The 27,264-nt window shown below is 47.0% G+C and overlaps 1 protein-coding gene and 1 long non-coding RNA gene across 3 annotated transcripts in view; one reads left to right on the top strand and one right to left on the bottom strand.

Annotated features, from left to right (window-relative positions):
* Positions 1-27,264, bottom strand: part of asic1b (acid-sensing (proton-gated) ion channel 1b) — a 149,685-nt gene that overhangs the window by 56,596 nt on the left and 65,825 nt on the right. The window contains exon 1 of one of the 2 annotated variants that reach the window (XM_072715487.1): positions 2,182-3,309. The exons of the other annotated variant lie outside the window; for it this stretch is intronic. Within the exon in view, the coding sequence (XP_072571588.1) occupies positions 2,182-2,856 (675 nt within the window). The 5' untranslated portion in view covers positions 2,857-3,309. Of the gene's footprint in view, positions 1-2,181; positions 3,310-27,264 lie in introns of those variants that run through there. 2 annotated transcript variants of the gene reach the window in all.
* On the top strand, positions 18,436-26,898 carry LOC111835284 (uncharacterized). Its single transcript, XR_002836204.2, has 2 exons — positions 18,436-18,591; positions 26,353-26,898. It is a non-coding gene; the product is annotated as an uncharacterized lncRNA (long non-coding RNA).

Below are 27,264 nucleotides of genomic sequence, written 5' to 3'. Positions count from 1 at the left end.
TTATGTTAGCTATTATAAATGAACGTAGGAGCAGCAGATGGGTAATGTTGTTATGTCTTCTGTGAAAGTGTACAGCGTGTGATGAGCAAGTCACAGCAGAATGTGAGAGACTGTGGGTCCCCGTCACACACACACACACACACACACACACCAGACAGCTCATGATTAACGTTTGAAGCCAAGACAAACAAAATGTGAACAAAACGTGACACGACGCCAGGCTCTACGGGGAACAAAAGCAGAGCCGCGCATAATGGACGCTGCTTCTGTTCTTCACAGACAAGAATCTGTATAACATTAAGCGGAAGGGCTGCATCGACACCGACACAAGTATATATCATCCTTGTCACAATGCGCCGATGCCACGGCGATACCACGTGATGATGTATCTGCAATATTAACAAGCAAAATAAACCAAAAAATATCTGCAGTGGAGAAGTATTTCAAAATTAGCAACAATAACCAAAGCATTACTACAAACTGGCCGTTTAAGATATGAAGAGGAGGTACGAAAACAAGTTCATACAAAACAAATTATCTAATTATTAACCATCTAAAAACTACACATAAGTAAGAGTATGGAAAAATTTAACAATATCTTTTGAGGTAATACATAGTGTCAAAAGTTGGTGAACCACTGCTTTTGATGAACCATGACATGTTTTTAAATCACAATTAAACCAGCCCGCTGATCCATCATTTTCCATCCATCATTTTTCATCCACCATCCTCAGAGGTGTCGGTTTAGCGACTCCTGTATCCTACTCACCACTGGGAGATGTTAACCATCCTCATGGACAGACTAATGGACAGAGCACTAAAATTACAGGACTGTCTGGGTGCGGCTAGTTGCCCGTTCAGCAAAACGCCGATGTATTAAGACAGAAATGGAAATAAAATACTCCTTCATAGTATGTTGTTACACGACACGACGACTCCCCCACGATCCCACAGCTCAGCTTTGGGAGGGCAGGTTTGAATATGGAGAATATATTATAACATGTAACAACTTTATTGTAGACTTAAGAATTGAATTCAGGATGTTTTGACGTGTAAACTGTGGAATATATAAAAATTTTACGCCAGTTTTATGTAAATGTTCATATGTCTATGGATGTATATGGTAAATTAATGATAATATTAATAATATTTCTCCACCTACACAGATATTTGATTTTGACTTTATTTTCTTTTGATATTTTTACGTTTGTTCATATTTATTGTCGTTGCATGAGCCAAGGCGAGCTGCCTACACTGTGTTGCTCTGATCAAAGGACAGTTTTCTGCGGGACACAAAACCCAGCATGGCCAACACTGTGCTGACTGGCAGAGACTCAGCAAACCATGCAATTAAAGCCCCGCAAAATCTGTAAGTCTGCATACAATGAGCGCTCTTAGCAGTATTAATAGCTGTAAGATTTAACTAACATATTACAGGTTTTCTTGATTGCTTTGGCACATTTCATGAAACATACTTTCTCCCAACTATAAGAGCACTTCTTAAAAGTTTATGCATCCAGCATAACAGCATGGTTACGTTGCAAAAGCTTGTAACACTGCAAGACTTCGTAATACCTCATATTCAGCTTTGTGGTTGTTATATTAGTGATATGTTTCTTGGTATTCACATAAAAAATTCAGGAGAATGGACTGGTTAGTGTCAACAGTTAATGTACATGCTCTGAGAAGACTGAGCAGAAAAGCAGTAAGGGTTAGAAAACGCTGAAGTGTTTTTACTTTACTTTCGTAACTCCCTCGGTACGCGTAGATTGGGATTATATGCATTTGATATCAGGTAAGTTCACCATGATAGCTTCTCTTTGCTGACCGTTGACATGGGGTTGAGCTGTACTTTAGGTCTAAGCCCTGGAGATCTGAAGCAACATCACTGCCCACAACTCCAGAGAGCAGAAATAATAAAGAAAAACAAAATGAATTAGAAATGACTACTGGACATTATTACGATTGTCTTTCCGGTCTATTTGTTGTGGTCAATGACTTTATAGTTTATAGATTTTATAGTTTATAGACTTTATAGTTGTTCTGAATGAGTCCCGATCATTCTAGTTAGTATTTTCTGTCAACTACATTGGGGATATTTAATTTCTTTACCTGTTCTTTCATAACTTTCTTTGTGCATTACTTTGTTATGCGCATAGAGTAGTTCAGACACTCTCTCACCTCTTGGAAATTCTCGGTGCCACATTCCTCACCACGGAATCTGCAGTCCAGCAGCATGTCCTCGATCCGGTGCCGGGTGCGATTGAAGAACTCGTCCAGGCCGAAGCGGGCTCCTTTGCGTTCGGGCTCTGGGGCAAGTGGGATCCCAGGGGCCATGCTGTCCTCGTACCCCAGCAGCTGGCCCATGAACAGCAGGTCACTGTAGCTGATCTGGGAGCGGCGGAACGTGTTGTAGTTGCAGAAAGTGATGGCAGGGAAGACCATCTCCTTGGCTTCCCTCTCATCCAGCATGGTGATGTGGTCATACTGCAGGTAGTAGATGACACGGTCCACTACCTGGACGAGGAAGAGTGACACTGCCAGGAGGAAGGCAAGCGCCCATATCCCCTGTCTTATACCGAACTTCTGCCCTTCCACAAAGATGTGGTTGGCGCCGTGCAAGGAGCAGCCTCCACAGAAGGTGGCGAGATCGTCCAGCTCAACGGCGTCCTCCTCTTCCTCATCGCACACGTCGGACTCATCGCGGCGCTCCTCGTAGGACACTACCTTGCCCTCGCCTGGCCCCCCTGCCCTCACCACCCGCTTGTAGTGGTCGTCGAGGCTGCCGATGTACGAGCCCGCGACGGACTCATCAGCGGAGGAGAAGGAGATGGTGCACATGATACGGACAGGCATGGTGGCTGCTGGGGCTGGTGTCTGAGATAGACGCTCTTTCGGACCAGATAATCTGATGTTGCTTCTTGGCTCTCGCTTTTGCTTGTCTTGGCAGCAGTGATGGAGCGGGAGAAGACAGGTTTGAATACGGAAAGACACCCGGACTTTTCAGTTACCCTGCCACAGAGGGAGCATGCAGGAAAAGTGTCCAGGAAAAGTTACAAGATGCTGGATATCATCAAAAAAATGTAAATGTTAAAAATCTACTCATCCACTGAGAGAAAACAAGAATTAAAGGAGGCAGCTGGGGTGGATCTGATAAATCAGGTCCTGGTATTGTTGTTGTTTTTCAGTCCACAGGAGCAGAAGTGGCTGAGGCTGGACAACAGAGACAGACAGCCAAGGCACTGGACGGGACGGAGCTGTGCGCCCCTCTTCTCTCTTCTGGACTGTAGGCAGCGTAAGTGGCGTGGCGGAGTTACTCAGTCTGAGTGCCGTGGAGTCCTGCCCCCAAGCGTAGCATAATGCATCCCATGTCAGGGAGTGAGAGATCCATTCGTGGAAAGTAAGATATACTCCCTACGGGCCGAGTGCTAGTCCTGCTCATTAGCAGGCTGAATTTAACGATTCGCAGGCATCGTTTTCCCTCGCCAGCGCTCCGTGTGGGACCATGACAGGGGGTGTTTTTTTCAGTCGATTCTGGAGTTTAATATGTCTTTGACCGGTCCCTTTCTGGAAGTGCCACTCTAAGCACGTCTCCTGGTGCCACGAGCAGTCAGAACTGCTGGATACGGATCATCAAGCCATGGTTCAGAGATCTAATTCAGCTTAGCTAAGTGAGAACGGGAAAGTACATGGGATTAGGGCAAAATAGGATCATTTGCAAGCTTCTGATGGGCCTCTGAAGGCTTATGTGCAGGGGAAAAGGGGATTTTAAATTTACATGTTTCGACCGGATTGTTTCACCAACCAAGACGGACAAAATAGACAGATTTTTTTTTTTTCTTTTGATAGACTCATTTATCCAAAGCAACACACAATTGAGAAAGCAGGGTCAGCCTGTCCCTGAAGCTATTGAAGGTTAAGGACCTTGATCAAGGGCCCAACAGTGAAATCACTCTGCTGACCCAGGGATTTGAACCAGAGACCTTCCGAACACAGGCATAGCGCCCGAACCCGCTGAGTCATACCCCACCCCCATTCACTGACGAATAATGCAATTTTTTTTGAGTTTCTTTTTATTTTAAATGTAATTAGAAAAGAATGCATTAAGTTCTATTTATTTGCATATTGTTGGAACAGCAAATCAGCAAGTACGGGACCAATCCGCTATAAAATCACACTCCAAGGTCCGTTCCGTTTTTCAATCAACCGAATGTTTCTTTGTGTAATGACTCCGCATCCCATCACAGGGGCTGAAATCTGATTAAGAGGAAACGCATACAAATGAGGCCGTTACTGGAGGTGCGGTGAATCGGTTATGATGATTGGCTCACGTCGCTGAGGACGGCGTCTGCAGGAGGAGAGCTGAAGTCCTCGCCTCTCGCACAAGGTCTCTGACACAGACGATGGAAGATAAAAACAGATCCTGACTGTGTTACACTGCTGATGTAAATGGAAAACTTAAAACTTTTAAAAATCGCTCTATCCCCTCCCCCGATGACTACGTTGTCATTGTGATTTTACAAGAATGAGAAAATAGATACAGATAAATCGGGTTCCTTTGGCACATTTTGCTGGCCCAGGACTAGCCCCCCACGACCGGCTTTGGGGCCCTTATGAAGTGCTGGGCCCCTCGAGTCAGGCTTATGCATGTCTCTCCGACGCCCCCATGCACACACTGCCTGGCCGCCTTTCAGGATGGTCTGCCGAGTGACTTGTTTTAGCACTGGACGAAAAAACGGAGTACGATCATTATGGAAATGCCAACAGCAAGGTTTCAGTTTTTAAATTGCATTTTATTTCCATCTTTGTTTCGGTCAAGGATTTGAGACACACAGTACTAGCCAGTGGGGGCTGCCCTGGGTGTTCTTGCTCCCTAGGCGAGATTCTGCAAGTCAAAGCTCCGCGTTGGGGTTTGAATCCTGCCCCCCTGCGTTGGGGTTTGAGTCCCGCTCCCCTGCGTTGGGGTTTGAATCCCGCTCCCCTGCGTTGGGGTTTGAATCCCGCTCCCCTGCCTTTCCCCCTACAGTCCCTGTGATGGATCAGCATCTCCTGTGTTTCCAGAGCTATCCCATGATCCCATACAGAGTCACTGGTTAGAAGATGGATGGATGTGGAAATATTTTCTTCAACTTTTATATCTAATTTACATTTTCAAGTTTTATTTCTAGGAGGTGGAATGCATGTAACTGCAATCATGTGTCAAAACTGATAAACAGAAGGTCACAGAAAAACGTCTTTTCCCAGTTGTAATAAATCTGCTTATTTTTCCAGCTGCATCCCTTTGTGAGCTTCGAGTTCCTAAAAACCATGTGATTGCCCCTTTTTCAGCGTCCTAAAATGACGGCCTTGTCAGGTCTCAGCATTCGTCCCGTTGCACACGCGGTCACTGTCCCAGACCCTGACACAGACTGCCCTTGGGACCCGCACACTCTGTTCAAGGTCAAAGAAAACCGATACAACAGTTCCAAGAACATTTCATAACAAATGAAGAGGGGGTATTGATTCCATCCTGTTAGCCTGGATATTTAAAAATGCCAGCAGACTTCTACCAAGCGCTGACCTACCTCTTCGAAGATGGCTCCCCTACCACCTTAAAAAGGAAGCTTATTTTGAACCCCTCTTCCTTCTCATTAGCTTTTTCTTACTTGAAGTTCTACTGGTTTCCCTTTGTACTAGCATCAGAAATGTTAAAGCCACCCCCAGCAGAGGTCCTATCTAAGCCCTTCAGGATTTAATTCACTTTGATCACATCCTGTCCAAGATCAGTAATTGTTCTTATTGATGTGTCTCAAAATTGCCCTAAATGGCGAACATGAGGAATGAGGAATGCTGTCCACAATATTTTAGGTAAGACCTGGCTATAGTGCTTAAACGCACTTTTTAAACTTAGTTCCAGACAACGTGCATGTGTTGTGTATAAGTACAAATCATTCTAACAGTGGGTGATGTTAGCTGTGCACCAACCGGGCAGCATCCAACGCGCTGACCTCCGGGAATACCACGGGTACAAGGATCCCAAACGCAGAGCTAAGAGACAGCCAATGACAACAGACAGGAACCGGAGTTGGGGAGGTAAGCAGGGGGTCGATAAGCAGGGGAGTCTATCCTGGGAGTGAAGGGAAAGGCAGCCACGGGGAGATCAGTGCAGACGGGGACACACAAAACCACACGGAAGGGGACTCAAACACTCAGGGAGCCACAGGCCAGAGAAACACTCCGTACCAGGACATCAGTCAGCAATGGGAAAACTGCGCAGACCAGTTAAATAAGACCAGCAATAAAGCGAAAGCGATACTACCACTGAACACAGCTGCCAGTATTCTGGCAGAGGGTCTGCAGCACGGGCTCAGCCTGTGGCCACATTATTCTCTAATTATCTTCAGTGATATTGACTTCCATTGTTTTATTAGTGTATTTTAGCTAATCTCTCTCTATAATGCAAAGATTCAGATACACCAGAATTACAGGACCCATAAAACCCATAAAAACAATAATTGTAAATATCTAGGCAAAAATTCTAAATTTTCTAATTTTCTTCTATTTGTGGATTGACCTCATAATGTCTTCTTGCTGTAATTGGGAAAGAAGTATATTACAGTTGCTTTTAGCTTCTGAAGCTAATCTCCATGTTTCTCCATAATGTCCTTTTTCCTTTCTAGCTGTAACATCCCTATGTTGCTATCAAAGCCTCCTCAGATCTTCTGTCTTGTCTGTGGAATACCCTCTTTGTCTACATTCTTTAGCCAAATTCCCCCAATTTGGTTATGCTTTTTTGTTCAAATAAGACACATTTCCATGCCAGGCCTTTAATCATGTACTTTTTGAAGCCCACAAGCTCACCTTCCACATACCGAGTGCTGTTTTTACTCATTTCACCGCTTTTAGTCTCTGTCTCACTTCATCGCTGATGCAGACATTTGAGTCACACTCCTCAAGTTGTAGAGGTTCAGTTTTCATTCCTTCATGAATAAATAAAATCTTAAATGCTCTATAAAAATATCTATTGCCATGCTGTTCCCAGATAAAACCAAATTATCGAACAGAAATGGGTTTATAACCCAATCTCCTCCTACAAGAGGCTTAAAAAAAATTAAGGAACCTTGTTTTTTTGTTCCTTAACACTACCTTTGCCCTGTAAGTACTGTAATGTATTACAGTACATTAATTCCTATCACATTCATGTTTTAGCTCTCCCTACAGTATCTTTCTGGCCAATCATAACAGCCTCAGGGAAGGTAGGTAATAAGCAGATAATATACTGGTTCAGAAAATGGATTCATAACCTGAATTTCATTAGTGTAACTCCCATGAAAAACGCTGAGCTATAGTAGCTTAGAGTAAAGATACTTCGAGCTATTAGGCAAGTATCATGAGTATTACAGTCTGGTTTTTTCTGTTAAAGGGGACTTGGGTGTTATCGGTTTAAACCTACAACATTCCAGCATAGATAATTAGTATGTTGGGAGTGATTTGGGGTCTGTGGAAGCTGCCAGTGCCCAGTACAAACCAGCTTAAGGGATGCTGCGGGCCATTGGCGGTCACATGACACCTGATGACACACTAAGCAGCACCGGCATGGTCATGGGAAATGCTGACAAGCTGTTTGCTGGGCTTACAGGCCGTGAGGTCACAGTGGTGAGGAATAAAGACAGAAAAAGACTTGTAAGGTGTCTCCTTCCTGCAAAATCTGTGTCCTAAAATTACCCAATATCCCTTATTAATCTCCATCGATAAGTAATAATGTTCTTTTTGAATAGGGAGCCACTATGCAGATTTTGCACTGTATTATAGCCATGAAAGGCCCTTTCAATTAGCTGCAGCATTTCCTTCTATATAAAAAGCAATTAGCAAACGTGCCACAAACGAGGTGTGCTCAATATAGAAGGCCACATGTCCACTAGATGGCAGCACAAACTCACAGTAAACGCTGCTGTTTAATGAAACAACGGCATTAACGATCAAATTCCTTTAATCGCATTCATTAACCACACTCGCCAACATTTAAAAGGCACCATGGAGAGTTTATATCTGGAATCAATGTCAGAGCGTAAATTAGTATCTTGTATCTTGTGCTCAGTTTAGTGTTATATTACAGCGTTTCAAGCGGACCTTTTTGTGAAAAGGGATTATTGTCTTATTTATTATATGAAATAAAACGTGTGACAGGGTGGGAGTGGCACTGACAATACAGTCTGCCTGGATGAGAGTCGGCGATATCATATTGTAAGCAGGCCTACATCAGCAGATGTGCATATTTTGACTACCGGGAACAATGTACTCGCTCTTAAACGTTATAATACCTTACATTAATACAGAGCTATTTTTCAGCAGTGGTTTGGGTTGCTGTAGGTAATAATTTTCTTCTGATCAAATGTCCCCTACCACCCTGGGCATGTGGTATCTCCCATAAGGAGCAACACATATAATACCGTTCATGCAAAGAGACGCGGTTACGGTAATGCATCCCGTTTGCTGAGCTCCTTTTCTTTGTGTTCATCAAACCGGAGCTTCAGAGACAGGAGCGGATCCCTGTATAATCGCCTTGCTGCGCCGCGGCGTGACGGAAAGCGCGGATGTTAATTTACCGGACATAATCAAGACTTGACTCTCCTCTATTAGCTAAACTGCAGGGAAGAACAAGGGCAATAATGAGATTAACAGCATTAGCGATACTGCTGATACAGAGCACCTGGGCTCCGGTGAGCCAGTCCTGGCATCTTTAATATGAGTGTCGCGCATTACTGAAGCAGAAAGCCGAAAACGTTTCGGGGCCCTCGGCACCGCTGGTGACCACGAGGGGGCAGCGTTAGCACTCAGCACAGGGGTGTCCACGGAGTTGGCGCTTCAGTGGAGAGTGAAAAGAGACGGGTGGGGGGAAGGAGAGACTCGACATTTCCTTTCAAGCTCCTCTGACGACAGCTCCTGACAATTATGACAGAGCTGTCGTTGCCGTGGCAACAGAGCATCCCGGGAGAGATTGAAGGAGTCCCTCACCGGAGCGTTTCTATCACAAACGCACAGCGGCAGGCCTATGTCCAGCAAGGCCACGATCCTGGGGATCTGAACCCGATTATATTGGCAGTCTCTTGTGATCTGGTTAGGGAGGGAGGTGGCACGCTCATTTTAGGGAATAAGTCATTTGCCTGAACCACAGTGAGCTTAAGGTGACACATTATGGAAGAGAAAAACAATAAGCATGATAATACTTATTATGCTCCTTGGAGAAGAGGGCTGCATCGGGAGGGGAGGCAGCTAATTGAGTTGTTTTTGCTAGGGGACACGAGTCTGTCTAGCACAAATACAGATAATCTGAACCTGTGTCTGTGATCTTTCCCACCACCCAATGATGAAGCCAATAAGTCCCAATTTTGCGTCGGTTTCCTGCTATAATCGAGCGGATCGATTCCGGCGAATGCGGGCTTCTTCCTGCCGTTCCCACCTCTGTCTTCCTGCTTCTGGGCCTTCACCGCTACCATAATGATATTATTAGTGAATTCATGACCTCTTTCTGGCAGACTGTGAGGCTGCGTATGTTTCTTTCCACGATGTTTGTCGGCCCGTGATCCTGTTAGTTTAACAGCAACCAAGCGTGTACCTAACCCCGTAAGACAATCCATTCTAAAGGACGTTCAGATTACATCACATTCTGCAGAGAAACACGCATCTATCACCCATCACACTAAACGTTAAATTTGCTTCAATAGCAATAACCAGAGGGGACCATTAACTTTAAGCTCTCTCTCTCACAACCGTCTGCACATACTATTCACATTTTCATTGTTATTATTATTAGTAATATAATCATATTTTCCAGGCTGATGCTTTTTAAAAAGCCGTTGGACAGACACAATGGAAGCAGTAGAAAATACTGAGCAAGCAACGGAACTTCCCATGAACACAGCAGATGTAACACGTCTCCCGTTAAATACCAAACAGTGACATTTATAAACAGAAGTATTAGCATAAATGTTTACAGTTCACGGTCATTAACACCCGTGCTCTTCAGTTCTGAGTTTTTTACACTCTGCATGTTCTGCTGGTTCTGAAAGTGAGATGTTTTTTTTTCTTTTGGGCTGGAGGCCCTGGAAGGAATGAGATTGTCCCTGCAGGACATCAAAGAGAGGGGGGGGGGGGGGGGGGTTGCCAGCTGTAGGTAAGGGGAATCTGCATGGCGTGTTTCATCATTTTGGGTATGACCTTTACTCATCCATCCATCTAGCCAGTTAGAAGAACAGGGCACAAGGCTGGATGGGATGCCAGATCATTAACAATATCTGCACAAGTTCGCAGACCACAGCCAAACAGTCGAGCGTTAGCATCTCTAACATTTATCACTGCTGTGCTCACGAGCAGATTTGGTATTATTTTAACTCTCCCATCAATCAGATGTGTGTTCCCCAGTACGGATGGCACAAGGTTAACCTCCATATTTAAAGGTGCAGTAGGGTCGTGATTCACGGAAGTGATAACGGTATCACACAGCTCCGAATGACAGACTGATCACGGCCGTTTCCAACGGGTGCGAGACGACAGCGCTGAGGGTCAGGGGACGGAGAGCTTGTTCCCTTGCCAACCTCCGTCTGTGCAAATTAGCCTGCGCGCCAGCAGAAATGCGACGATGACTCCATTTTGCATCCTCACCTCATTCCATTGCACCTGTCAGCTGTTATCTCCATCTAACCCCAGCGATGGGAAACAAGAGGTGTTTTTCATGAGCTAGTGAAACAGGACATTAAAAACAGAGCCTGTGTGAGATTAACCATGACCGGCAGGTAAAAAAGGTCTTCGTATCAGATCTCCCGGAATTATAAACTGTCACCACTCCTGTTATAAAAAGACATCTATGTATTTGTAAAATCTCTCTTTCAAGCAATTTATATGACAGCAAAGCAGACGACAGAATCCAGGACACTGTCTACGTCACACTCCCCCACGTGTTTCCACAAACCCACCGCAACCGTACGGGTGAGGTGGTTATTTACACCACATGGCCTCCTGCAGGTCAAAGGTTAGGTGGCCACAGATGTCAGCTGAACCATATACATGTGAACTAGCCAATCAGAGTCTTGGGCCAGAGCCCGAGCACCTGGTCCTGTTTTGGAATTCAATGCCATGTCCTTCAAATGCCCCCCCCTCTTGGGGGGGGGGGGGGTTCTGGGGCGGTTTCCCGACAACACATCTATTTGTCATGTCACATATAACATGTGTAAAAGATTGTAAAGATGGTTTGGACTTCTCCACATTGGCCAGAACCTGAAATAGCGTGTTGAATTCGGGAATCTTCTGGAATACGTCCCCTTGTAATACTTTCTTTGTGATTTCTTTCAGTTCTCCCCGGCATTACAACTGTATTTCTTTCATTTTGTCAGAAGTGCCAGAGAAGCATAAAATACGCTTTGTATCTTTCAGAAGGTCTCTTAAAGTTTTTGATGTATAATTAAGGTCTACGACCCCTGACAAGCACACAAAAAGTTTCACTCAGTCCTCTGTGGTAGTGACATTAATTGCTCTCCTGACTGTGGGTGTAATTACTTCAACATTAGCTCCTGTAATAACCGTGCCACCCCCCCACCACCATTGCTCAGTAAACGCCAAGTAGCTGGCTTTTGTCCTCACTTCTTATGACTAAACACTTCTCGGATCGCAAGCATCCTCAGTTGGCATCTGACGCTTTTATCCTCTGTTGTCCTCTCATGGTTTGGCTTGCAAAGATTTATGTGCCTTTACCTGCTAAGCCGGTCAGCAATCAGGCAGAACACCAGGCCAGTCCGTAGGAAAGGAAATACACCAATAATTTGTTACAGCCAGTTCAGTTGGGGGGCAGGGGTTGGGGGCACAAAAATGTCAAAGGAAACCAAATAATTTTTAACATGCAGTTTGTTACTCTGTTTGACAACAGATTCTTCAGACAGATTTATGCTAATTAGTTTATGTTTGAGTAATGCTCATTTAACGCGATTCCTCCTACGATAAACCACAATGTAACTGACGTTCTGTCTGGAACACAATCCGCTTTATCTTCCTACACTGGCTATTTGGATAAGCTTATTGGGGAGGAGGTTATTGAAAGCGGAATGATGGAAAGATGGATGGATGGATGGATGGCTATAACATCAGCACACAGTACAGGATTCACAATAAGTCTGGAGCACAAATCGTACACAGAGAAAGTTATATTTACATTGTATTTTCTGTCAAACCGACCTACAGCCAACCCCCCCGCCCCCTTTTAATGATATTCCATGGAAAAACCCACAGAGCTCTTGGCACAGAATCAAGGAGATGGAGAAGCAGAGAGAAGCGTTACAGCAGCCTCTCTGGTACCTGTGCACTGACACACCAATGACACAGTCGACAGCCGACACAGGCCAAGGCTGAGGTGCCTGTCCTTTGTGTAAAAGCTGTCCCGTGGGCTCGAAGGTCTGTGCCCTGGCATTTGAGTTTCCAGACACGATCAGATGAGAGCAGATGACTTGCTGTCTCAAGCCGACATGGTTTAATCACAGCGTTTGTAGCTTTTTCGTTACGTATGACCTCAGAAGGCCGTCGAGATGGCTGATCATACTCGTTACCAATAAAGAGCAGTATTTTACAGTTTAATGTCCCATTAGCGCTGCTCTACGTCTGCTTTATATTCTAATCTCCTCCTGCCATTGATTTTTCTTCTCGTTTTCCTGGGACCTCAGAGACACCCTATGTTTTATTTTTTTCAGCATCGCCCATCTGCGCAGACCAGCACTAAAGATGTCAGGGTGATTTGGAAATTTTCTTTTTTCTTCAATCCATCACAAGCGCGGTTTCCAGCAAACTAGTGCGGCAAAAGAAGAAATCTTTATTTTTTTTGTCGAAAAAAATGAAAGGTTTCAATCCATCAGATGCACCAGATAGCCGTTTAACGAATTCATTTGCAATCTGGCAAAACACTTTGCCTTGATTGGCTGGATTTATTTTGACAATGACAAACTGATTTAAGAAGAAACGGCACATTTTTCAATCAAAATGCCGGCTGATTAAACACAGGTTTCCTGAGCTGTGCTCTTTGCTTTTCAATCTCACTCCTTTTCGGATCTTTGAGGTTCTAAGGGTATGTTTATCACTAAGTGAGGTTTCCCAAACAGTAGTGAATTAGGCACAATGAATGTTCCAAACCACAGGCTTTCAGCACCACTGAGCAAGGGCCCAGTGCTTTTTTTGGGTGGGGGGGGGGGGTGGGCTTTAACTGAGCCAGTTAATTTCTCTGAACCATGAGCTATTGTGATTCGTAAATGATATCAGTCATTCAACCTTTAAGCTCGCTAAGCTTAAGGTCACATCAACAAACGATAACCATACTTTCAGATCACCTCTAGGTTTACTCCAGATTAGTTTTCTTGTGACACCACAAATAAACACCACAGGCCAATCGGGAGCTGCCACATAAACCCATGGGTGTGATACGCTTTCCAAAAGCCTGCTGGATTTGCATAATGTACCTCCTCACTGGCATTGGTCCCTCTGTGTTTCAGTAGGTTGTGTATATATTCAGTACTGAATACACCCACAGTGGGAGCAGCCCAGGGTCACGTTGATCCTGGAGCCCCTCCCAGGAAGCACAGGGCACGAGGCAGGGGGCGCCCCCCGGTGGAATGCCAGTGCATTGCAGGGCGCACTCACAGTTGCACATCATGGGCCAGTTTACGATTGCAAGAGGAAATATGCACAAAGTGAAGAGAACCAGAGAATGCTCCACACATGGCAGGAGGCAGGATTCAAACCCCCAGCCCTAGAGATGTGAGAGTGCTGTGTTAAGTACCGAATCACCATGTTTGGGTGTGGGTGAGGCTCCCTCCTTGTGCCAACAGGGGCCGGTATTTCCTCACAGGCTTAGGAAACCGCTCACTCTCTCTTACTAACACAGGAGGCTCAAGCAGGGGCCGCTAAGCATGTCAGGGTAGCTAAAAGCGGGGAAACTCAGGCGAAATAAAGCAAATTAAACCGACCGGACAGCCGGAGACCGGCGCCGGACAGCTGGCATCACACACGGCGCGACATCGGTCATTTATAGCGAGAGCAACTCGGAGCTTCTCAAAGTCACAAAGCACGATTTAAAGGCCGGTGACGGAGACGGCGCCTCATCCCCACTGAGGTCCCCTGGGGCCCCCCACCACACACCAACTGATTAATTTATCTATTTACACGCTTGACCATGCTCAGCCTCGGGGGCCAAAGTAAATAACGAAACAGATAACGGATGAATGAATAAATAAATGAACAAATAAATAGTAAAGCAGAAAGATGGAATCGTTACAGTCGAGTGGTGGATTCGATAAGTAACGTCGTTAGCTAAGGGGGGGTGCAGTACAACGCGCCCAAAAAATAAATAAGCCCACTCACTAAATTGAGTCACAAAAGGCGGACGAGCAGTCCTGATGCTTTCTGCGGGGTCCCACAGTTAAAAAAAGGGGGGGGAGAGTAGTGTGATTAAAGAAGAGCGAAGTGATAATTGATATTCCTTACAGAGACTCGCAAGGAGGCCAAAATGAAAATAAAAAGGATTACTCAAAGTCAGCGACGGTCATAAACATATAAATCACAGGACCGTGACAGTCCTCCAGGGCAGAGTGATCCTGTCGTGGCTACGCAGAGAGCCGGGACGTGGTATCTGGCTTCAGCAGAGCAAACTACCAGGTCGTCGAACGTACAAGTTGAATCAGCAAAAAGAAAACAAGAGCTTTATGTAATGGCCGGGCTCTAGGTGTGCTGTATGCGAGTCTCCTTAACTCCCATCACCTCCGGAGACGACTTCTTATGCGATCTGGCTGTGAGATGGATAGCCCTCTTGAGCACTGCAGTAACTGTCCCAGCAGAGGTTACACTGAGATTAATGGCAGTATCCCAGTCCTGTGCTTTCCCAGCCGTTTATGGCAAACCGATATTCAGCCCCGGGGGTGTGGTCTTCAGATAAAATAGTTTATGAAACAGGGGTCAGTGAATTCAGGTGTAATGACTGGCGCGGGGAGCGTGGAACGCCACACGGCTGCTGAGGGGCCCTCCTGTCAGGGAAACGGATTCAGTGCATGGTGTGATGTTACTTTCTGTCCGCACCGTATCGTGCCATGACGACCATCACCATGACGATATGACACTCATCGGTTTGGCAGCGCAGCGATCACACGTCCCTGTAGCCTCCAGTGTGAGGTCATATGAGGGGTCTGGCCATCATATTTGCTATTTTGCTGGATATTAAGTGGGACGTATTAGGGATGCACAACAGGTGTTTCACCCATGTTGCAATTTGCTCAAAATAGTTCCCGCAAAAAAAAAAACAAAAAAAAAAACCCAGCTTACAACAGACAGGCTTTAAACTTTTCTCCCTCAGCAAGGTGACTCAGTGGGTAGCAGCGTGGTGTCACACCTCCAGGGCCGCAGGGCTATGGGTTAAAAATCCTGCACCCCCCGCCTTTTGTGTGTGCATGTGTGGAGTTTGCTTGTTCTCCTTGTGTTTGTCTGGGTTTCCTCCAGACAATCCAGTTTCCTTGCACAGTTACAGGTGACCCAGTGAAGTGGTGCCCCTAATTCATCCGCCCTTGAAAGCCAGTGACCTGCCATGGACTGGCACCCCATCTAAGGCGTGGCCCTGCCTCGTACCCTGTGCTGCATGCGATAGGCTGCAGGCCCCCTGCGCCCCTGCAGTGGATTACAGTTACAGCTCAGATGATGGATGGTTACTCCTCCTTTCTCCCTTTCCTGCTACATAACCAGCCTTAATTTTTCTTGCATGCTCAGCCCTGGGGAGTAAATGCCGTCACTTAGTGATTGAAAGGCAGACTTGATATGCAATCCGAGTAGTCCCACCTCTGATGAGTTTTTGTTTTTGCTTTTTTTTGCGTTTGTTTATCACCTCTGGCAGTTATTGTTTTCAGCAGAAGGAACCCCACAGCTAAAGAGCTTCATTAGTCAGCCAGGGAGTCGGGCTTCCATTATGCCTGGCCCACATCCTCATCAGCCCCTGGTCCGCACCAGGCCACGTGACCATCGCCTAATTGCTCTCCCGCACGAATGTGCGCAGTTGTGCCAAAGGCACATGTGCATGCACGCGAGCATGTCAGAACAGCCATGTAGACACCCAACCAGGACAAGCAAAAAAAAAAAAAACACAAATAATGCAGACATACAAACAGACAATTACGCCTCATTCTGTTTTTCATTCAAACATGTTTCAATTTTCCCTGGAGCCAGAAACAGAGATTAATTCCGTGGGAAAGATGTGGAGACAGCAGGCGACGGCTGGACAGGGCCCTGCCACCAGGCCACACACATCTGCTGCTCCGCGCCGAGGCCGGCGTGGGCGGCCACACAAACTGCTGCTCCGCCTTAACTCCTCGATGGGCGAACATCTCGCTCGGAGCGGGTCAGGAGGGGTGGGGATGAAAGGGGGAGAAATTAGCAAGTTAAGCTTTGTCCGCTGTCGGCTGAGGACAGCCAAGTGACGCAAACCAAACAAAAACATGAAAAATGTAGCTTAAATGACGAGTCCCGGGAGGGGGACCAGATATCCACTGGCCAACTGCTAGCTACACGACCTGAACTGCCACACCCCCTGCTGTCTCTGCCCCTAAATATAGTGCTTTGTTATGGCAACGCAGCGGTCCTGCACCTGGGGTTCGGACCCACAGGATATACAATCCTTGGGACGATGGCGGGGGGGTGGTCTGAAAAACAAACAGCCGTCATTTCAGTCCACGTCACATGTGCCTGCTTGCCTGAGGTTCCCATCGTTGCAGGAACTCACAAGATTTCCTGACCCCAAGCGCTTGAGCAGCACAGGGGGTGAGACAGCCCTGCAGTATGGAGGCACACAGCTCAGCGATGTCCTCGTCTTTAATGGTGAACAAGCTGGCCCTAGTGTCTTACCTCCCCAGGAAAACAATGCAGACTCTCCCCCCAGAAGCTCTGCTCTTCCTATTTTTCTTGGCCACTTTTCTGCAAAACGATGGCACCCCCCCACCCCCCCCCCCCACTCTGCTTTCACTCGCTCGCTGTCACGGTAGCTGGACCTGGATGTGTCCTTGGTAACACAACCTTTTAAGCTGATAACATCAGAGAGCGGAAGACAGCGGTGTGTGTGTGTGTGTGTGCGTGTGCGTGACCAGGGACATCCAGTAAACGGGGGGTGTAAGTGGGACTGGGATCATGATGGTAAGGTTCATACAAGCACTGACAGCACGTCACGCCCAGCTCCTTTCATCTCAGCCGCTGGGCCGTCGGCTGGTTTCCAGACTCCAGGCGATTCGCTAATACTCGTCTATCTTTAAAGGTGCCTCTGGCACGCTCAGGTCAACGGGCACAGCTACGTGTCCTGTGTGCACATCAGCAACAAACTACGCTTTCATGCTACGATCCCGCCAGGACGCTAATAAGCAACCAAAAAAGTAAAAAAAAAAAAGAAATGAAAAAACTGGTTGGATAAATGTGGAAAACAGGCACCCTGCATTCACTGCGCTTGGGGTATCGGCATGTCTCTGCTGTTATCTCATAACGCTCAAGGCTGAAGGAAGAACCAAAGATGGCAGATCCAATCTGCAAAAGGGCCTCCGCAAATGAACCAGGAGCGGCGCCAGGTATGATGCTTTGTAGATGGCGAGGAGCAGCGAGTCAGCAGAAAACAGAGGGACAAGGAAATGGAAGAGGAACGGGCTCTGTTTCTGCTGGGAGAAACCTCGGCCCACCACGTTCCTCTTCTGCCTCCCAGTGGGAGGGGCTCACGGGTCCGGGGCGGAGCCCAGAATTATGAATGATATCACTGTGTCCACTCAAAGAAACCCAGCCTAAACCCACGTGAGAACATCCAGAACCTGTCTGGAGGCCCATCTCTCTCTGTCCCACCTCAGTGACTTTACGAGTCTGCTTCCCTCGGGGAGGTGGGGGCAGATTTGCACGCAGATGGTAGACTCACCATCCTCACCGAAGTGTGTCACCGGCACTGGGACTCCGGGGAATAGCGGGAACGAGGTTCACAGAGAGTGAGAGAGAAAGAGAGAGGTGATGACAAAGTGAGACGGGGCCGAAACGCTGAGCCGGAAGGAGCAGAAAGGTCCGGAAAGTGGATACAGCTGGACTCAGCAGCATGACGCCCGGCCTGACTCACCAATCAGGAAAGAGAACTTTAAAAAAAAATCTAAATCCATCTTCCAGCCGCTCATGATACACCTCTAGGGTCGTGGGTTCGAATACCACCCTTGTGCTATGTGTGTTCTCCCCATGTCGTAAATAAAAAAATAATATGTCCCTTCTTGTTTTATAAAGTCTTTTTTTATTTCCCCTTCACATTCCTTTGGTAGCTGTGGAAGCCAGAAGATATTTTTATAGACGATAACTGGCTGTATTGTCGTAGATCTGCTGACTCCCCAGTACAGCTAAATATACAGACGTGCTGGCTGACACTGACACCGGAGACCTCGCCGATGCTGTATATCCGCGGCGAGGAGCTCAGCGTGCAGGACGTCACAGCAACACCGTCAGGACAAACGGCTGCCGCATGAAGAGTGAGTCCCCTATACTACACATCCACAGGTGTTCATCTCCACGGGCTTTAATGCCGGATGCATCGAGGTATGAATTTTGAAGTGACTGGCGGATGGTGTCCCGTTAACCCTAGTGTGTCCGACACCAAAGGCAGTGCGTCTCTCAGCTTGTGCTGCCACTCACGTGCGCGATACTGCAGGCGACATCTGACCAAAATATTTAGCAGACAAAGGGCCGAACTCCGTGACCCACACAATTTTCTCGCTGTAATGAGTGTGATTTCGGTGCGCGCATATTCCTCTGAAAGCCTCTGAAACAAGGGGGGGGGGGGGGGGGGGAAATGTAATGTGTTTAGAAGTAATGGCAGGCAAACAGAGTCATTATGCTTGCGGGTGAAGGGGAGGTTATTACAGGTCAGGGTATGGCGAACGCGGACGGACTGGACACTCCAAAGTGAAGGGAGATCCAGCTCCCTGCACCACATCGAATGCGACTTGCCGAAGGCAAGTAACTTCACTTTAATGAAGCACATGCCCAATCCAGAACGCAACAAGAAGTAGCCTACGGCAGCCTTGCAGGGACAAAAAGTGCTTGACCAATAACAAACCTAACTAGCAATAACAAAATTACTGTGAATTTGAATGTATTAATTAATTAAAATAAACATATTTGAAGTTAACATGCATGGCCGTTTAGGAGGTAAACCAGATATACGACAAAGAAAGAAAGCAACAGAGAACAGAGAGCTCCCCTGCAGCAAAAACACGCCAATCGATCCTGAGATATGGCGACACAACACTGACCGCGAATAAATATAACTCGATAGGATGAGGCACTTCTCAGGGTTCAAAAGTTTCACGTGAAAAGCTTAGGTCACAAACAGGCACTAAGTTTGCAGTTCACAGCAGGCAGACGTGACTAATGCTGCTGATTTACGACGACTGAATTTCAAGTGGAAATACGAATAATTATATATAAATCTGCCTGTATAACTACAGGACTACACGCTGAGGAAGGATTTGTGCCAGTTGTCTTGTGAATTATTTTTAATCCTCCTGGCTGAGCCGAAGAGATGAATTTTTGACCCTTCTGTTGCATGTCTTTATCAATCCCTTTTCATGTTTGAGCCTAAACTACTCCTTTAAAAAAAATATTTTTTTTCAAAGCAGCCAAATGGAGAAATTATTTCACACTCGCCAGAGCCTTTTCGCCATTGTCGCTTTTTCAAAAAAAATAAAAGTCAGCTGATCGCCCCCAGACAGCCAGTACATGGCAACAATGAAGGTGGGGGCATCGGGGGCATCGGGGGCATTGGGGGAGGGCTGCCCCTATAGGCTGCCCCCACCCTCCCACCAGATACACTCTCCCTTTACGGCCAGGAAAAATGCCAAGGCACTTCCAGGGCGAGAAGCAGGAGCTGGAAAAATAGGAGCGACGAATGTAGGCGGGTCAGCTCCGGCTGGCCCTGGGGCCTCGAGCCAGGCAGATGAATCTCATTAAGAAGAGCGAGGGCAAAATAAGGACCCTAGTAGGCTTTTCTTGCAAGGATCTCACTGGAAGAATAGCTTCAAGCAGTGACAGTAAAAGGGGCACTCAAAGAGGCCTGTTACTGGGAGAGAATGGGCTGAGAGATTAAGGTTAATGGACTCAATAAACTCTGGTTTGCCTCTTAAAGTCTGTGTGCTGATGTGCCCTCTGTGTCTGTGTGTCTGTGTGTGTGTGTGTGTGTCTGTGTGTGCACGCACTCTCATGAACGTGAAAAGAAACTGTGACTTTGGGGCAGTTGTGAGCGAAAAGCCTTCTCTGTGATTCAGGGAAGTTCTCTAGGTGAAGAGACAGACCTCGCGTAAGTCTGGCTACAAGCCTCGCAGGTGATGGATTATCCTACTCGCCAGGCTCAGCGAAACTGGGAAACAGCTGCTCCAGATGACCAGCTTTTAGCTCCACCACCAACATAATTAAAAACCGGCGCCTGAAATCATACATCATGTGTGAACGTTACATCTCTTTCCTGCTAGACCGGCCTTTAAACTTACAATAATATGCTTTCTTAACAGGCCAAAGTCAACCTGGGTCTTAAACCAGCAACCTAAAGGTTAAAATGCTCCAACCTTACCTCTAGGCTATCAAGTTTCCCATGAGAACTAGCCCCAGAACAACAAAATGAGACGACACCGATTGGTATATTACAGACTCCCATATTTCAAGTCCATCCATCCATCCATGTTCCAACCACTCAGGCCCGTGGGGATATTTAACGACTTCTCTACAATGTTTCTTTTATCCTCCTGTCTACTCTGTGAGGGAGTAAGGGCGTATACATGGTGCCTTAAGCCCCCCACTCCCAATGGATGATGGGAAAGGCCTCTAGCCTAAAGGAGAGAAGGTCGGCAGGAGGAGGGAGTGGGTTGCTGAAGGTTAAGATCGTGATTATCAACAGCTGACGGTTGGCCGGCCCCCATATCGATCCTGGCATTGACTCCACGCCAATTACAGAAAAGAGCGCTGGCTGCAGGCTTCTAGTGGGATCGGCGTGCCATTTGCGAATGGGCACGTCTCTGGCGCAGCGCTCGTGGAAGGGAGCCGAATGGAAGGGCACCTAATTCAAACAGCCCAAACAAAAAAAAAGACACAGTAAGGAGGACAACGTCACTGCAGTCAGTTAGTGTTTGTGCTCCTCATAATGAGGGGACAAACAAACGGCCTGAGATACCAAGTCAGTTGCCTCAGTGCCACGGATATAACACCCGCCAGTACCAGGGGAAGACCAAAACATGGAATTACAATGATCATAATGAGACGGGGCACAGACGCAGCGCTGCTTTCCTCGTCAAGCTTCGCCAAACTCGCCGATGCACTGCGCTCAGAGGCAGGTCGCCCTCGTGACGGGCATGCGCGGTCCAGACGTGACATATGCAAATTGCACTGTCGACAGCTAGCGGGAGGCAACGCGGTGGAACACAGCCAGATTCGGACGATCTCTCTTGTTGCCATGGCAATTGATCAGCAGCCTTGTCCCTATGGGTGTCTCAGGTAATGAGTCCCAGCTGACCCTGATTAGACTGCCCAGTTTTAAACAGGATCACCCGTGCAGATCCAGTGGGCTTTGTGCATTTTATAATATTGGTATAACAAAGCGGCTTTTGTTTGACCCCTGCCGTCCTGCACCCCCCCACCCCCTTAACAAATAACAGACGCTAACCCCCAAACCTCTCTTCCAGGCCATTGCAAGAAAACCTCCGGTTCTTTCTGGGTTTTTGGAATATATGTCTGTATTCCAGTTTAAAGAGGTCAAGCAACCAGATTATGCTGGCAACAATACTATAAACATAGTGTAGACATGCCTACTCTCATGTATACATCACATTTCTCGTGCGGCATGGGAACACACGCCCATTTTCAAGCAGACCTGTTTGTTAGGACCAAGAGCTTCGGGAGACAAGCACTGAATCCTGCCTTGTGGGATGTAATAAAAATCACACTGATGCAATTTTCTCCTCTTGCCATAAGTTTGCTATTTATTAGCACTGTTTTAAACTTGAGATCTTCGGGGCTGTGGATTCGGATCATAGACCTGAGGCCGCAGATCCTTGGGGGAGAGGCTGCTCCTTCTCCGTATGTTTGCGTGGGTTCGTTCCGGAGCTACTGTCTCATCTCGCTGCTCAAAGTGCAGGTGAACCAGCGACTATAAATAGCTTGAGGAGCGCCTCTTGGTGCTGACCAATCCTGAGGGTTCCCCGCTTTACCTGTTCCCTCTTGGGACAGTGACTCTGTCTACAGGCTGTTTTGGAAACAGGACAGATGATTGTTGGATCATTATGACTAAAATCTCGCTTGATTAAAATGGACCAGGTACTAATGAGCATCTGGAAAATTTTATTCTGCTGTTTACCATCCTGTTTTATTGTTGAAATCATGTTTTACAATGAATTTTTAATATAGATGATTTTTAAAAATATGTTTCCTGTCTGCCTGGGCTGCAATTTATTTTTTAATCGTATACCAAGAAAACAGCAGACATACTCTCAGAGGGAACTTAGGTACACCTGCTCATTAACGCACACAGCCTGCTCCTCCAAACAAGCAAATCATGTGTCTGCAACTGAATACATACAGCAAGCAGACAGGGTCAGGAGGTTCAGTTACTATTTGGCTAAGATGTCTGATCTAAGTGATTCTGAAAGGGGTGTGATTGTTGGTGCCAGACGTGGTGGTTCCAGAATCACAGAAACAGGCATCCTCCTGGGATTTACACACACCGCAGTGTCTACAGTTTACAGAGAATGGTGCGATAAACAAAGAAAAACCCAGTCAGCAGCAGTTCTGAGGGCAAAAGCACCTTGTTAATGAGAGAGGTTGGAGGAGAATGGCCCGACTTGTTAAAGCCATGGACCAAACTCCATAAGAGAAGTTTCTAGTGTTTTGTTGAATCCACATATCAACAAATGCAGGCTGGTCTGTAGGCAACAGGGGATTAGTAACTGAGAAGTGTACCTAATAAAGTGGCCACTCAGTACAGGATGACTTCTTATGAAAGACGTCATCATAAGACTTCTTACGAAAATAATATCTAGTCTCACAACAGATACAGCCTCACTGACAGACCGAAAGCCATCAAAACTGATGCTAAAAATCTGAAGTAACACAGAATGGGTCACTGATCCCGGAAGTTTGCATTTTCAGGATGCATACATGCGTGACATCACAGTGGCGACAAAGCAGGGCGTGCCCCACACAAACACACTTGCAATGCTGCTCAATAAATGAGAGATGACATTAAAAAAACTATCACTGACATCATGGATGGTGACTGGCCCCAGCAACTGGTCACTGGCAACTGTACCTACAGGTAACCTAATTACTAAAATCCAGCTGGCCCTGCACCAGTGTCACATGCCGTGCCGCGCCCCGCATGCCCACTGAACCACACAAACGCAGGACTTGCGGAGGCAACACCTCGGACGTCAACGGGGGAGGAATCTGATTGGACAGTATAGGAAACGTTACCGATTAGAAAAGAACGATGAGAAGCTAGCATGTCAGAAGCGCAGCACCAGGAGTCTTCAAAATGGCTGTTGGATATTCTGCTGGTTGGAGAGCCAATGAGCCTCTTTCATCTTGATCAGGCATGAGAAATCGATGCACGAAGGTTACAGATCAACCCCATCAGGGGTCCTTGCTGTTTTACAAAGACAGATCTTGACAGCAACATAATTACCGCTTAAATAACTTTATCGGCATCATGTTTTTGTTCCTTTTTATTATAATTTTAGCTGCTTTTAAAGAGAAGGAACCGCCAGCGTCCTCCCTCCACCCCGTCACCTTCCACGTTTGCATCGGAGTGGTTTTGTAAACACGTAAACCGTCGTTTGGCATTTCCCTCCTATCGTAAATGTCTGCAGAATGTGGGCCAGTCCCCCGCCCCCAATGAGAATGGCCTGCGTTTCTCCAGATAATTTCTTTAGCCAGCAGTCTGCCCCGATATCCACATGTGCTCTGAAGCAGGGAGGATCTGCCAGCTTTGCAGTGCGTGGGCCAACCGAAGCTGCTGGCTGCTGGCCTGCCTGAGTCGCTTTCGGCCCGGGTTCCAGAAACCCACCTGCCGGTGAGTCCGTGACGTGTGCAAGTCACCGAGTCCCTCGCAGGTCCCCATCCAGTCTGATAAACATTTGGGGGGGGGGGGGTGTCACTGGTTTTTAACTCGCTGGGGGGTGTCACTGGTTCCACGCTGGTTTGAGCTCACACCACTGCTACCACTGAGGGGTACATTTAAAAACGCCCAGTAGCTCTGAGAGGAGTGAGGCAGATGAAAAGCACTAAGCTATGCCTGGCTAGCCAGCGCAAGCCGGGCATCCGTGGGTGAATGAGGAGGAGTGTGTGGGCGTGTGTATGTGCGCTTATGTGTGTGTATGCATGCATGTGTGTGTGTATGTGTGCGTGTGAGTGCGTATGTGTGTGTATGTGTGTGTATGCATGCATGTGTGTGTGTATGTGTGTGTATGCATGCATGTGTGCGCATGTGTGTGTATGCATACGTGTGTGTGTGTATGTGCGTATGTGTGTGTATGCATGTGTGTGTGTGTGCGTATGTGTGTGTATGCATGCGTGTGTGTGCGTATGTGTGTGTATGCATGTGTGTGTGTGTGCGCATGAATGGGTCAGGCTGTGAGAGTATAGAGTTGAAATGTACGTCTTTACACAAAAAAATCTCCCTGGTAAAATGGAGCAAAATACAATAAATCAAACAACTATATATTTCTTCAGACTGCTCTTCACGCACTGTGCTTCCTGGGACGGGCTGAGGGCCCCACGACCTGGCACTGGATAAGCGATTATGAAGGACGAATAGATGGATGTTCAATTTTCCGCAGTGTGACGATTCACTGGAAAAACCTTCTCAGTCATGCGTGCTGCTGTCACATGAGCCAGACAGGCGACACGGCTGGCTATTGCCAACATGGATCGCTAAATGAATAATGCCGCATGCACTCTGGATGGGAAGAACCCAGAGATAATTAGCTAATTAATATTTAATTGCCTATGCAGATAACAGGTGGGAACCTGAAAAGCTAACGACTTCAATCTGGAGCCAAGCATTCAAACACAGAAATATTAAAGCCAGTACATTAATCTGCTGGATTGAATAAAACCAGTAAGCCTTGACATTTAGGTAACAAGATGTTCCTTTTAAATCAAAAAACAAAGCACGCTTTTCTCCTGTCTCTTCAGTGGAAGCTGAGGTCAGGTGTCGACACGTCAACAAAAAGGTTGTTTTTTTTCCCCCTTTCACTTGCAGCCATACGCAGAATTTAAATGCATTCCTGAACAAATCCTCCCACTGTTTTTGTGTTCGGTGGAAAATCACAAGAGGCTTCAGAGAGGAGCGGTGAGCAGCGAGGCAACAGCAGTGTCTGTAGCTCAGAAAACCAGCTTGAGCAAACTCGCAATGTCCATTACCTGCATTAAGCAGGAATGAAGCACGGTTGCTTTGCCACTTCGTTTTTTTGAAGCACTATTCTTGTTCGCCATCAGCTCTACAGAGCATTTCCACGACGTGTCTGTTATCTTACTCCAGCCATACCTGACAAACCTAAGGTTCTATTAAAACCTACCTTTGTACCCCTGTCTCCTTTATCCATCCATCATCTTCACCCCTTATCCAGAACAATGTAGCAATGAGCCTGGAACCTCTTCCAGGAAGCACTGACAGGAGACACCCTGGATGGGTTGCCAGTCAATGACAGACCACACATTAAGGCCAATTTTGTGGGAGGAAATCCCAGACCTCCCAAGGGAAATGCACACAAACACTCAAAGAACAGGTACAATCAGGGCTCAGGGCCGGAATCGAACCCACAACCCTGGGAGCCAGAAGAGCACCCGCTAAGTGTCAGTCCCCTCTTCCAGTCGAGGGTGGCGAGGAGTGGTTGCTGCACTGACGGCTCCATTACAGCAGCTCGATCTGTTTTGTGCCCCCGAGGTCCACGTGCGGGTCTCCTGCACAGGGGCTTGTGGCTCCTGTCACGCATTGATGGGTTTTTTGAGTGACAGTCTTTCTAGAGTGGAGGACGGTGGCACACTCCATACTTCATATTTAGCTGAGGAAAGGGTTGTGCGCCACGGTCACAGCACAGAGCTGGATCTGCCCCATCACTGGGACTTCCAATTGGTTACTGGCCCCAGCAATCCAACTGGCTCAGAATACGCAAAGACTCTTGTTGGGATTTTTATGGGGTCAACTGCATTGAGAGAGACCTTTTCGAGCTTTTTGTGTCTTTGAGTTTTACCAATTTTTACTTAGTAAACCTTTCTCAGTGGGGCCATGACCCCATTTTGTTTTTTGTTCAGGAACCAGGTCAGCTGGATGTCAGTGAGAGAAGCCGGGAGAGAGCTGGCAGAGTGCCGGCCCCTATCTGGGTAAAAGAGTGCATCCTGGCCGAAGGTGAGATGTCCGCTGTCTGCAGTTTGCTGTCCCGAGGCAGAACTCCGCCCCTTAAAGAGCATCCCACTGCACAGTGGCACCACCAGTGTCGGCCGACATGCTGCCCCACTCCATCCAGAAGCTCTGCAGGGGAGTTTGTGACGTTTTCACTGTTGGGTTGAGATTGTGTATATATTCTCACTCATGTGTATTCTTATGAATGTATAACTTGTTCCATGTAGCAACTGTGTAAATGCTTAACAGTAATTTTCTATCACGTGCAGCAGACGAGCCCACCTCTGCTGTACGTTCTGTTGTTCCTATTTCCACTCCCACTTCCACATCCCATTCTATCCCACTCGAAATGTTGTTCACACCCACAATGTAACCTGATCACCTTAAAGTATAAATAAACCCTCTCGTGGTGCCACACCCTTGTAGCTACACTGCGGTGTGCACCCTTGCAAGTAAAACTGCGCGTGTCTCATACTCTGTGGGCCAGCGGCCGGGGGGGGGCTGATCACTCTCTCCGACATCACGATGGTGAGATGGGAGCAAACCCCATGGAATAAAGACTAAACTGCAATGTCACAGTGCCAGTGACCGTAGACGAGGTGGCTGGGAACGGCTGCGAGGTGAAGGTTCTGGAAACCATACAGAAGAATAGCTGGAGATATCTTAGTGCACTCTGCCAGAAAAAAAAGGGTCCAGCACTGTATTTTTCCCCTCGATTATGTACTGTAACACCAGCTTGTGTTTAAAAATGGCCAGCTGGCAGGAAGAGAGCACAGGCCGGTTGTGGATACTATAACCACAGTTTTTAAATGGCAGTCAGTATT

The sequence above is a fragment of the Paramormyrops kingsleyae genome, chromosome 8 (assembly GCF_048594095.1).
Source record: "Paramormyrops kingsleyae isolate MSU_618 chromosome 8, PKINGS_0.4, whole genome shotgun sequence".
NCBI classification, from domain to species: Eukaryota; Metazoa; Chordata; class Actinopteri; order Osteoglossiformes; family Mormyridae; genus Paramormyrops; species Paramormyrops kingsleyae.
Note: the sequence above shows the minus strand (reverse complement) of the source record. Positions and strands in the feature narration are given on the sequence as shown.